Source organism: Columba livia, chromosome 16 (assembly GCF_036013475.1).
Source record: "Columba livia isolate bColLiv1 breed racing homer chromosome 16, bColLiv1.pat.W.v2, whole genome shotgun sequence".
In the NCBI taxonomy this organism is placed as follows: Eukaryota; Metazoa; Chordata; class Aves; order Columbiformes; family Columbidae; genus Columba; species Columba livia.
Window position 1 is genome coordinate 2,467,552 of NC_088617.1, and position 12,926 is coordinate 2,480,477.

A 12,926-nucleotide genomic window follows, 5' to 3' on the forward strand; every position below is an offset into this window, starting at 1 on the left:
TTCTCTTGTGACATTAGTTTTTGTTCACTTTGGATACCTGCTACCATTACAATTCAATTGTTTGTTTGTTCTTTCCAGAGGTACGATGCACAACTACTGCAGTTATTCTCAAGGAGGTGGTGTGGTTCATGGCAATTAGTTAGCCAGAGGAAATCAAATTAACATTTCAGTTGATCATTTTGCACAATAATGGTTTCTGTGCATTTGTTTCTGTTCACTGAGCAGCTGTTCACCTGCAAGACCTCTCCAGAGGGCAAAGTCCCATTTTCCTCCCATGATGTGGTGCTCAAACTCCTTTCTCCCACATTTCTGAGCATCCTGGATTCTTTCAGTTCTTGGAGGAATCACCTTTGAAGAGGGTTTACAATAACTCCTACAGAACTCTAAAATTAATGACATGCTATAACCTTTATCGGTTTCTTTTACTGAGACAGAGATGTCCTTTTTGTCACCTTATATTCACAAGAGTGTAGAGTTTGTGTCGTCTGGCCTGAGGGCAAACCATATTAGAGAGTGAAAGAGACAAAGTGAGGTGAGATTAAAGGAATTGCTTGTGTGGTTCAGCTCAGGTTTTCAAAACCACCAAGTGTACGCTGTTCATGTGGTTTCCAATATTCAAGTATTATTTATACACTGTCAGAGGGGGAAAAATAAAAATCAGGCAGCCAGAGACCTGTAAATGGTGTTGGTTGGTTGGTGTGTGTTTGTTCGTTGCTTTTCTTCTGTAGCTTTCATTGAAGGGTGATGAGCTGCTGAGATTCTTTTATTGGCTTGCTTTTCCTTCTATCACAGAGCTGATACTCGGGGGCTGGGTTCTATCCTCCTCATGTTTTTCAGACATCTAGGCACTCTTCAGGTTTCATGCACACTTCACTTGAGTGTCTTTGCTCATGAAGTCAAACAAACTTTGCAATCAGAGGTGACAGGAGGTGTTGATTCACTGGTGCTTTAGAGTTTTTCTTAGTTCTGAGCCCCAGTTACCAAGAGCCCCAGGTAGAGCTGGTTCTAGCAGCATCCTGACTACTGATACCATTGATCATGGGAAGATCTCCAGAGTTTAAATAGAAAATTTATTCTAGTATTTTCTCAGACATGCAGAAAATACTTTGATTAGAAAATATATCCTATTTTTAACCTCTGTTTTGCCTAGTAAAATCACAACATGAGCAAGTGTTTGAGTTTTCTACTTATTGCTAATTGTGTCATGTTGAGCATTGCACTTCAGCTGAACCACAATACCATGACCAATGATTGTGATATTTATTCTGCCATGTCAGGTCACAGGGCAGAGGAAAAGCTGTTGTACTGGAGAATTTTTTTATATGGTATATGCAGAGTGAAACCAGTTGTATTTATTTAAGATCACTTTTGCCCCTCACCCTCCAATATCATATTGACTGCCACTACTCATATACTCAAAGAATGAAATAAATATAAAGTGTCTGATCTTTTAGAAGTGTCTTTCATGTTTTATTTTAAAGGGAAGTTGCTTTGTGGTTACTCTGTTTTTGCAGATTTTTCCGAATTGGTAATACTACCCCTGGTGTAAGGGGGCTGAATTTTTAACGTAAATGAAAGAAGCCAAGCTCTTTTCAGTAACAGATTAAACTCTTGTGAAAGATTTTGTAAATGACAGGAGAAAATGTGCCTGTGTTACAAAAGATTCGGGGACAGCCTTGCTGTACAGACACATAGTGGAAATTTGATCCTTTTGACAAAATTGTCTGAGGCCTCTCGTGGTTTCTTTTTGCCTACAGAGCCCCCAACTCCTATTGCCCCTCCTGAGCTTCTGGCTGTCGGAGCCACATACCTGTGGATCAAACCCAACGCCAACTCCATCATCGGAGATGGACCCATCATACTGAAAGAGGTGGAGTATCGGACAACCACTGGGAATTGGGCAGAAACGCACATCGTAGACTCCCCCAATTACAAACTATGGCACTTGGATCCTGATGTGGAGTACGAGATCAGAGTGCTGCTCACCCGCCCTGGAGAAGGAGGGACAGGACCCCCTGGACCACCGCTCACAACAAGAACAAAATGTGCAGGTAGGGTTTCTACTGCTTTACAACACGGTGCAGATATTTTGATTTACTTACAAACACATTACAAATGGTCCTCCACACATCCTTATTGTAGGTATGCTTCATCAGTGAGCTGAATTGGAAATGAAATTATCAATTTTGATCTATCCTGGAATATTTTACCTTTTATTCCATGTTTAAGTAGTTAAGAAACTGGTTTTATGCATGTAGTGTGTTTGCCAGAGTTTTTGCTAGAGAGTATGGCTGCTTTCTGTTGAAATGAGTTTTCCAACTAATTCTCCAGTAGGCAAATTGTTCTCAAGACTAGTCTATTACAAAATTTTCACCTTGTAAGTCCATAACAAAATATGTTATTCTTTGATAATGGTTCAGCATTGGTTAATAACAAATTGACAGTGCAGGCAGTTTGAGTGCAGTTTGATGAAGCAGCAAGCATTTAGTTTTTAAATATATTTTTGTCTTCAGTTTGATGGAACTGATTCTTCTCGCTTCTGACAAAAATAAAACCTGTTCAAACACTGTGCAGCATCTTCCCTTTGTCGTTCATATTGGAACAGATCAAATTTGATCCAGGGACAGAAAAAGTCTATCTTCTTTCTAAGCCATATTGGCCTTTTCAGGAAAAACTAAAGGATCATGTTGCTCACGTTTCAGATATATTGGCTGTTCATCCTGTTTTCATACATTAATCATGAGCCATTAAGGGAAATCAAGCTCTGTGCTTTGCAAGGGGCAGAACAGAACAGTTTTCTACCTTGTGTGTTTTTTCCACCACACAAGTCTTTTCTCAGGATTTGCATACTTGTAATTTTTGTGAGGTCCTTACAGTAGTGTGAACAAAGGACAGAGACTAAAAGGCTGCTCTCCTTTTTTCTGCAACTTTCCCCCCCTCCCCACAAATTATTGGGTTGCAGCAAGTGGATTTAATTAGTGGAGAGTTTATGCGAAAGCATTCTGGTTCCTGTTGCCGTTTCTGACCCAATAGCAAGTCTGAAACATGAAGAATGCATAAAGAACAACCAAATACCCTCCTGGGATGGGACAAAACAGCACAATCTGTGTTCCTCACCCATGGTCCCAGCATGAGCATCCCCAGCAGGGTCCTTGTCCTCTAGCAAGAGAGGAAACCTGGCAGGCTGAGGGCGTTGTGGGGTGGGGGACACATCCTTACTGCCTTTCCTTCATAGTGCGGGTTATAAAGCAGTGAACGTTTGATGTCTCTCTGAGAAAAATTGTTTAAAAACAAAAGAACCCCTGAGTATAAGGATCTGGCATGGAGGTGTTTGCTGTATTCAGCACCTGTCCATTGGGAGGAGGTGGATGTTTGGAGGCTCTTCTGCACCTGGGTGCAAAGCATGAAGTGAGATGGATGATGTCCTGGCCTGTTTGGGAAATGGGCACATGTTCTGCTCCTCATCTTTTGGCTGTGTCCTCCTTCACTAGTGGGGTCAAATTCTCTAACCTTCAGCAGAAACAACTGCAAGCCTGGCACTGCACATTTTGCATAATGAAATATGACACGCTGAGGTCTGGTCTGTAGTTCATGCAATGTGACTTTGCAGCACTCTCTGCAGCATGCAAACTCGCAAACTTTTCTATATTACCTGTAAAGAACGCTTTCTTTAGTTTAATTCAGGGTAAAAACCAAACAAAAACACGGATGTTGACGTTGTGCTTAATGATGTCTTGTACCGCATCCCAAATTGCTGAGTTTCCTTGCTCAGCACAGATATCAACTGACATAATGAAGGATGACGTAGGTAATTTGTTCGAAATGGCTAAGCTGTGCCACTCATTGTTTTCTGTCCTAATTTACTAATGAAAATCTAACTGGAGAAGGTCATTCTATTCAAGTTAGTTGTCATACAGAGCTCACTGAGATTGGCAGTGGCATTTATGTTTTGTTTAGGGCATTGTGTGGGAGAAAATGTAATGGTCTTGATCTAAGCATGGACTCAAAGGAAGAGCGACACCAATATCTAAATATCTGTCACCAATATCTAAATATCTGTCACCAATATCTAAAAGTGTACAACTTCCCCAAGTGTCAACTGAAATGATAGATAAGAAAATGCAACTCGTTATTGCAGTTTTTATGTGTCTTGGAACTCCGCCCTATTTTGGGGATAATTACATGAAACATCTACTGTAAAGATTTTCCAAAATGTACTGAACCAAGAAAACAGTAACACCGTCTTGTTTCTCTTATAATACTTAACAAATGACATCAATGAAGATCGAGGGGTTTTTAAATGGCTGAGGGATGAGTGATGATGCTTTTTTCAGGTGATTTTTATTTTGGTTCTTTGTCATTACTTTTTCTTAGCCAGTGGGAAGTGCCAAAATCTCCTACACATTTATATGCAATCAGTAGATGACCAGGGTAATCCTGTTTTACTGAATTGTGTTGGTGCTGTGTTGATTAGGCCCACTAATAAATGTGACAAAATTGACTGCAGAAATAATAGTAGAGAATATTACCTATATTGGAGAATAGGTATTTATTTATTTAAATTGCAAGAAATCATTGTAACCATAAGTAGAAGGTGTCTGCAACCTTTCAACAGTATAAGTCAATGTTCCTTTTACTAAATAATCTCCTTAATGTCTTTTCATGTAGATATTCTGTGTTTGTGTGCTGGGGAGTCTGAGTAACCACCGGCATAGCCTTCAATTTAGGCACACCTTGCAATGAGAGAGTTATTTTTATTTTCATCTCTAACTAAGAACAGGATTTGGGAAGGACCATGCTTGTCTTGCACTTGAAAACGAGCAACAGAAGCTCGTTTCTGAAGCTGCAGTATTTGCTGAGAGTTTCTTGACTGTTGGCCTTGCATCAGAGCAAGAACATGACGAGAAGAGCTCAGCACGAGTTTAGAAAGTCATTATACCATGATGCAACTCTTATCAAAATCATTCAGGATTTTCAGGCTTTTGATCAGAGTGAGTGGAAGTTGTTTATATGGACTTTAAAAAGTTTTTCATTTTATAGAACCCATAAAAACTAATTATGAAAGGTCTTGCTCTAAATGAGCACAAAGAAGTTTTATTAAACTGGATAACATCTTATCTATCAAGAGTATGTACCCAGGGATCCGTTATCCCCGTGGTGATGTTTTGGGTTTTCTACAGGACAGCATTACAAGCCTTCATTTATATTTGATCTTTAGAGATGATGCTAAAAATGAAGTCCCATCTTGCCTCTTATTAGGAAAAGCCCGCTGCCAGAAAATATGGCAAGCCTGCCCTAGTAAAGGAATTGTGGTTTTGTTGTTGTGGGTTTTGTGGTGGTTGGTTGTTTTTCCTCATAGATTGTGATGTGATAGGTCGTGACTTAGGGCAGGAGAAGATTAAATGACCTGGAGGCATAAACCAGTAAACTGTCAGTCAGAGGGAAGAGTTGCTCAGCGGGGAATGGGGCAAAGAGACAAACTGCTGAAGGTTGAGACCAGGCAGAAGGTTGAGGAGTGGTTAAAAGAAAGAAAGATATAAAATATTAGGTATTTACCCCAAAAATGATAGGTTGGGGGAGATAACAGCATCAGAACAGTATCTTTGAACTTAGTTCCCAGCAGTGCCCAGTAGCTCAGCGCTGGTCTTCTGAGTGTGTCTCTTTTCACCATCCTCACTAGTTAAACAGAGCTCTTTAAAATCCTTGTTCCGTGGGCTGTATTCAAGAGTGTGCTTTGGAGAGCTGTCATTTGGGAGGCTTGGGGCTTGTTTTCTTCTCTGTGTTTATTTGCAATTCTCCTGGTTTTGTTTTTTTCTTCCAGTTGCCGCAGAAAAGGGAGAAAAGGGGAAAAGTCCTTTTTTCTTCTGGTGGGTGGGAAAGAGAAGGGAAGACCTTGCAGAAGAGGCCATCATTGTGTGTGTGACAGAAACCTCATCTGAAAAATATTTGCCTTCTAGTGGGAAGAACTTGCATGAAATGCAAGGCCAAAGTAACATTTCAATGAATATTAATAAAGGGACAGAGATAAGACTTTCTTTAAAAATTACATTTAGACCCTGGTTAAAATCTGTAAAAGCTATCTTGAACATTAGCCTCTCTGCCTTTTTGGATGACGACAACAGGTGACTCATAAGATATAAGATGAGGAGGGTTTTGTGACCTTGAAGCTTGGAAGTAGTTTATGATAATAGGAGGTTTGTCCTCATATGAAGAAATTCACATGGATCCCATGCAGCCTGTGTCTTGAGCTGCTAGAAGGTGGGTTGTTCAGCAGGAGGATGTGATCTGGCTATGGAGAAAGGAGCAGTTGTCAAGATCAATATTCAGTGTTTGTTCCTGGCCTAGGGAAGTAGAAGTTAATCTTCAGCACTGTGCCTTAGTCAGGATGAAGTAGTTGGTGTAAATGTAAATAATCTGTACAGTCAGAATTTGATATAATATTGCAAAGTAGGTGGAAAACCTTTTCCTTTGGTTATTATTAAAAGGTATATTATATTAGAGAAAGGAGGTAGTTGTGTGCTCCCAGGAAATGCACAAACTGAACAACCAGAAGGTTACTCTCTGTGCTGAGTCAGCATGAGTTGTTGCAACAGGTTTAAAAATATTGCTTTCTGATTTAATTTGAAGGTGATAGCTCCCATTAAATAGGAAACGTTAACGTGTGAATGTTGAAAAATAAGATTCAGGGTTGTTATACTGCTGCCTTCATTTTTTTTTTTCAAGCTTATTAAAAAAAAACCTGGAAAAAATCTGATATGAGTCAAAGCACTACACAAATAGCATATCAAGTGATTTGAGAAAGAACTCTGTACAACTGATGTGTAGGTATTATTAGAATCACTGATTCTTAGAGTGATTTAACTTGGAGTTACTCTAAACCTTGTCCTGAAACATACATTCATTTCCCTATTAATATTAGTTAAATTTTAACTCTTAGCTTCACTGTCTTCTATAACCTAAAGTGGAGACAACTGGGAGAATCGATGCTTTTTTTGGCAGGATTGCCTACTTTTGATAAATAATTCCTGTGGTGAATTAATGGTGAAATAAAATCCTACCTGATTTTCTTGTTTTCTGTGTTGGTATTAACGTGAACGACTTTTTCTCAGCTATGGTAACACAAATCTCTGCAGTGCATGTTCTGTTTGTCTTTGGGTTTGTTCTCTTGCTAAACTCTGTGAAACAAAGGCATGTGTAGCACAAGGAAATGAAGTTGTTTTTCTCTTGCTAGCGCCTGTTCCCCAGAGTTGTAGAGAGCAGCTGGTGAGAATAGAGGGATCTTGTCTTCGATTTTTGGTACCTGGATCCCACAAACCCTGTGGGACTGGGGCTGGGTTGAGTGACTTTGTCTGTTTAGCTCGATGGTTGAAACGGTGTTCGTTCCGCCGCAATAGCCTGCGGCATGTCAGCTAGAGACAGTTACAAAAATATGATATTCCTTCTTTTTGATCCTTGATCCCCCATTTCTGCTTGGGAACAGCCTGGTAGCAAAGCTGAAAGAGAAGGGTTCACCTATATCACATACTAACAGCTTCATATCCCTTTTGCATAGAATATGATGATTTTTTCCTGCCAAATTGATTAAATAGATAAGAAATGTATCTTGATTTCTGTGTTATTCCTTCCCTCTCCTCACTTAATTTTTGGGGCAGTAGAAATACAGCATCTACCCTTTAAAAACAGCTGAAAGAAAAGGTGAAGTACTTCTGGAGGACACGTAGTTTGTGGCTCTGAGCACGTCGGGATGCTTTTCTTGTCTCTTTGTCAGGTCTCACCTGTTTAGCCCCCACGTGCACCTTTGGAGCTCTTGGACAATATAGACAATGCTTCAGTTGAAACTACAGAGCTCCATAGGAAGCAAAGGGTATTTCTGGTTTCTCTTCAAGCTGCAGAGATGAAGTTGGTGGGGTCTATAGGGTTGTTGCAGGCAAAAAGTGTCTCTGAGGAGCTATCAATGTCAAGTTATGGACGTACTCACTGTAGAAACGTGATCAAACTGGAAAGATATTTTTCAAAGAACAGAGGATAGATTAGATCTATGAATTAGTTACTGTAGAGGAACTTATTAAAGAAGGAGCTATGTTATCTGAGATATAACAAGTTATGACCTATATGGAACAGAAAGAATTCAGGAGGAGAAAGGGAGATAATGACCTGGAGAAGGGGAAGCGGAGTGTGTTGGTGCACTTTGGTGGCTGACTGAATACAGGACTCCTGAAAGGCCATATTGGTGGAACTGACAAGATACTTGGTTTGGTGTGAGACCAAGTATGGTCCATCCAAAGTTCAGGCTTAAATTCAGTGTGTTGGAAAGCAGCAATGTTCAGAGGATAGGCTGGGATTTCCTGCTGGAGCACATCACTGTGCCATAAATCTGCTATTTGTTTCAATACCTGACAATTCCTGAGTCTAGCAAAGCTTGTCCCCGCTTGCCATTAGCTCTGGTACATAGGGTGAGGAAGTTCCTTTATCCAGATCCCTGCAGAACATCAGCTTTTTGTCCTGAGGCATGTGGATTGATTGCCCTTATCTTAGTCTGCATAAATAGAATTATGAATATAACAGCAGTCATAATAGTGCTTTGGTCTGGATTTTTTCCAGAGGGATTTGGCTCATGATGGATTTAAATTCTAGGGATTTATTTTTTTTATCTGCAAAGACAGTTTGTTATCCAGATTTTTTTTTTTATTATTTTTATTTATTAGGATGAAGTCTAGTTATTCATTTCACACCACACTGTTTCTGCTTGGTTGGTGGTGTTGTTTACTTTAATGGCTTACTATAATGTGGTTTGAATACAGCTTTATTTTCTGAGTGGGCTGGTCAGTAAGATGACAACTTTAATAAAGGCATTAGGTTTTCATGCCATGAAGAATAGTTCTAGTGAATGATGGGACCTTGTGACTTCTTTCAAAAGAATTGAACTTATACTTAAGTAGCACTTATTTTCACACCAGCTGAATTCAGGACGCTGTTCTTTTTTATTTCTTGACTTCTGAGTTCTGTCCAGGTTTCATCCCGAATAGCCTGAGTATTCCTAGTGTGAAGACACAAAAATGGAGGGAGAGACATGAAGGTAAAACAGAAAAACCCAAAAACAACAGCCACCCTCTTCTGTTTTGTTGAACTCGAATCCCTGAGCGCTGGTTGATTTAGTGGCACCGTGGATTTGAGGCAGCTGAACATCCGGGTTGTGCACAGTCCTCTCCTAAGTGAAAGCGGTTTTGAATGAAATTTTAAATGAATATAAACAAGTTTGATTTCTCCCTTGTTGCAGTTTTTCCAGGCTGTATTTCTATTTGAAATATCCTGGGCACACATGAAGGCCACACACAAGGTCATTGACAAGAGAGTCAGGTCCAAGTTTCAGATCTTCTAGTCTGGAGCCTGAACACAATGTCATGCAGAGAACCTAAACCACAATTATATCAACTTCTGCATGACCAAGCCATCCTGGGTTAATCAAGGAACTAAGTTCTCATCTTTGTACAACACAATATCATTTGAATTTTCTTGTATGCATTCCAATAATTGTGTGATTCTTTTTTCACGTAAACTGTGGAGGGAGGGAAGCAAAATAAGCAGATACTTCATGTGTTAAAGAGCTTCTTTCCTCTTTGCTCATGCAGCTTCATTTCAGCGTCCTCAATTCAAGGGTGTCTCTGGTGTGGTCCTGAGAATGTGACTTCATGGGACTATATCATTAGCTGGTGCAAACTGGTACCGCTTTAACGAAGTCAGCATTTTACACCCGTTGAAAACCTAACCCACCACTTGCAAAAATGAGCCGTGCATTTCTTCTTGATTGTCACTCAGTCCCCTGCTAAAAGCAATTTATTTAAATTGCATGGTGTCTTTTAGTCTTCAGTTAAGTGGCATCTTTGATAAAATTTCATCCCCTATTACCATATTATTACTGCTTCTGCTCGTTTTTTGAGGGTGTGCGATGAGATGATAGTTTCCAGATGTCGCTTTATACGAGTGTGAAAAGCCCAGTTAGTGGGAGGAAACTGGGAAGGATAATGCAATGTGTGTGTTCTTGCAGTTGCATGTGTTAAGCATTGAACTTCCACTGAGGAGCGACCGAAGGGAGGTGTCTGTTTTCCTTCTCTGTGTAATATACACCATAACTCATCCTGGGAGCAAAATGACAGACCCAGCCTTGCAAAGCGTTGATTAAGCTCCATGGATTTGCATAGTCACGATACTATCTTTGTCCTGGGACAAACACCGCTCACTAATTCCTGCTTATCTTTCTCTTTCTGCTTTTCCAAAGACAGCTGAAACATAAATGCCTCTCATTTTTAAATGTATGTTTAATGTATGCAAGTCTGCATTAAAAAGCATTCAAATAATAAGAGGAATTTAGCGTTTATACACTAAAAGTGCCCAATTTTAAACATTTCAAAGAATAAACTTCCCATTAATTGGCTTTCTTGGAAGATCTAACACAAAGTACGAAAGCAAGGCGGGGGCCGAATGGAAGAGAGCACTACATTTTTAACCTCGTGTTAATGCTTTTAACCCTGAGATATTTGTAAGACGTTGAGGAAAGGTTTTGTTCCTTACATGCTCAGTTGTTTTACATTTCATCATAAATATTTTACCCTTGTGTTTTTCCCTGGTGGACTCTGAATATTGAGATGAACATGAGTTCTTGTTTAACACTTGCCAACTTACCCAGATGAGCACAGGCTTGAAAAAAGGCAGCATGTTAATGTCTTCAAAACTGTTGCAGGACCAGCAGATGGAGTGTGAGAGTCCCAAACCTTTTTTGTGTGACGGTGTGTGTGTCTGTCTGCACAAGTACGGTGCATTTTCTTACTGGTTGTGCTTGAAGATGAAGGTTTGTTTTTCTAACTACCTCTTCTGTCCGTGGACATTTCTGTGACCCATTATGTTACAGCATCTGAACATGACAAAACCAAGAGTGAACCAGAGGTGGCTGCAGGGAGCCCTTTGTATCTCAGTTCCCATTACACAAAGCAAAGATCTTCAGTCTCCCCAGGCTTTGGATTGGGATCCAGGTGATTGCTCTGGCCACGGGACTGGTTAGGGGCTTATCGACTCAGTCACCATTTTAATTATTTGTTATTCCACTGAGCATGATGAGGGAAAAGGGAAGAAATGCTTTCATCTGCTTTTAAATTATTTTTGCTTTTAGTTTTATAAGCTAAAAAGCTTAAAAGCTTTTTTGTTTTTGCTTTAAGTTGAGCTTTTTAAAAATAGGAAGCAGCGGGATTTTTTTGACTTTAGAATCAGCATTCAAGCAGAGCGTAGCTGTGACCATATCAAAGTGCTCAGATATTGCCGGGGAGGCAGACAGGCCTGAGCATCAAAATCAGACCGACAGCTCTTATTACAATGAATTTCACTCAAGATCTGCAAATCCTCATTTTAGCTGCCAATAATCCTTCAAACTATTAAACTAAAATCACAGTGCAGATACCATTGGAAGGGGTTTAAAGCAAGACTACAACTCACAAGATAACAAAATCTGAAAGCCCAAACATTGCAATTTTCTCCCTGTGGCACTCTGAAAAGTTTTGTAGCATTTACTAGAGAAGGAAGAAGTGGCAGGAGGGGGAAGTACGTCTTGCAAATAGATCCAAACCTCCAGAAATTGATTTGCCAATTAATGAAGTTTGACGAAAATCTTTGGTGAGCTTGAAAGATTAGATTATATATCAGGGAAGTCTGTCGCTTTGAAGATAAAGCCTTCAAGTGATAAATTTTAGTGATGTTTTTAATAGGAAGATAAACTGTTGGCATTAAGTTGTCTTTTTCTAACAGAGGAGGGAATGAGGCAGAGGATGGGATGCCAAATTTAAGAGGAGGAATACTGCAAAAAAAGCTCCCTTACATATGAACCACCGTATGTATATGTATAAAACCAGTTCTTTTTCCCAGTTGGTTTCATTCTCCTCAGATGGAGGAGTATGACCTAGTATAGGAGTAAATCTTCCCACCTGTTCTTCTATAGGTCACTTTGCTCTAATGTTTATTTTTACATTTATAACATATTCCTCTGTACAAATTTCACCATAGTTCTTTTTCCTGGGTGGAAAGAACCCCATTGTCACTAAAGAAACAGTGCCTTAAAGCAAGTCTACAGCTGCAATGTTTTTAAATGTCATACAGAATTCAAACTGTGGTCTGAATTCGGTCAAAGCAGATAACCTTGCTGCTCTAGGAGAGCCTAAATGTCTTTGAGTTGTTGTTTGACAAATGCGATGGATTAAAATTCTGGTGTAAAGTGCTGCATGCTGTGATGTACAGACATTACCGCTTTGCATGTTGCATCCTATAATTGGCTTTGTGGCAATGGAAGGGGTTTGGGGCGATAAGTTTCTTGTAAACACTGATTCCCACCACATCTCAATACATATGTTAACTTTTTCCTCAAAATCACTCAACAATGCTCTCCTACTAGTTCCATTTATAAGACTTTCCTTTGTGAAAACTCAGCTTTTTTAATTCCGGTCTCTGTCCTGCTCTTTTGGAGAAATCGGGAACCATGAAGATGAAAGACGAACTTTGCAACACCTGACATAAAATCCATGGAGTACAAATGAGTTTTGTAGCTACTGCTGGTGTTCTCGTTTGTGTTCTGAAGCTGTTTTCAATTAGCGTTGTGCATGCGAACTCCAGATCTGCACCTTCTGCCACCCTCCCTCTCCCATCTACAAAAGGCTTTGGCAATTTGTAGCTTTCCCCTGATCCCGCTGGCATGGCCGAGCAAATTTTTACTGATTTTCACGCAGAAGCAAATACCTCAGTGTGAAAGAGTTGGAATCACGCTCTGTGCAAAAAGGTGCTTCGTAAAATATCGGTACAATATGCTGCATCCGATCAGGAATTTATAGTGAATCTCGCAAGGCTGTCACGCTGCGGGCAGCGTGGTTGGACCTGGGCTCCCAGGTTGG

The 12,926-nt window shown here is 40.0% G+C and overlaps 1 protein-coding gene across 10 annotated transcripts in view; it reads left to right on the forward strand.

Moving 5' to 3' along the window:
- The window catches only part of PTPRT (protein tyrosine phosphatase receptor type T), a 386,111-nt gene that overhangs the window by 176,871 nt on the left and 196,314 nt on the right, over positions 1-12,926 (forward strand). For all 10 annotated transcript variants that reach the window (XM_065031857.1, XM_065031858.1, XM_065031862.1 and 7 more), the window contains exon 7: positions 1,758-2,051. In XM_065031857.1, the coding sequence (XP_064887929.1) occupies positions 1,758-2,051 (294 nt within the window). The remainder of the gene's footprint in view (positions 1-1,757; positions 2,052-12,926) is intronic.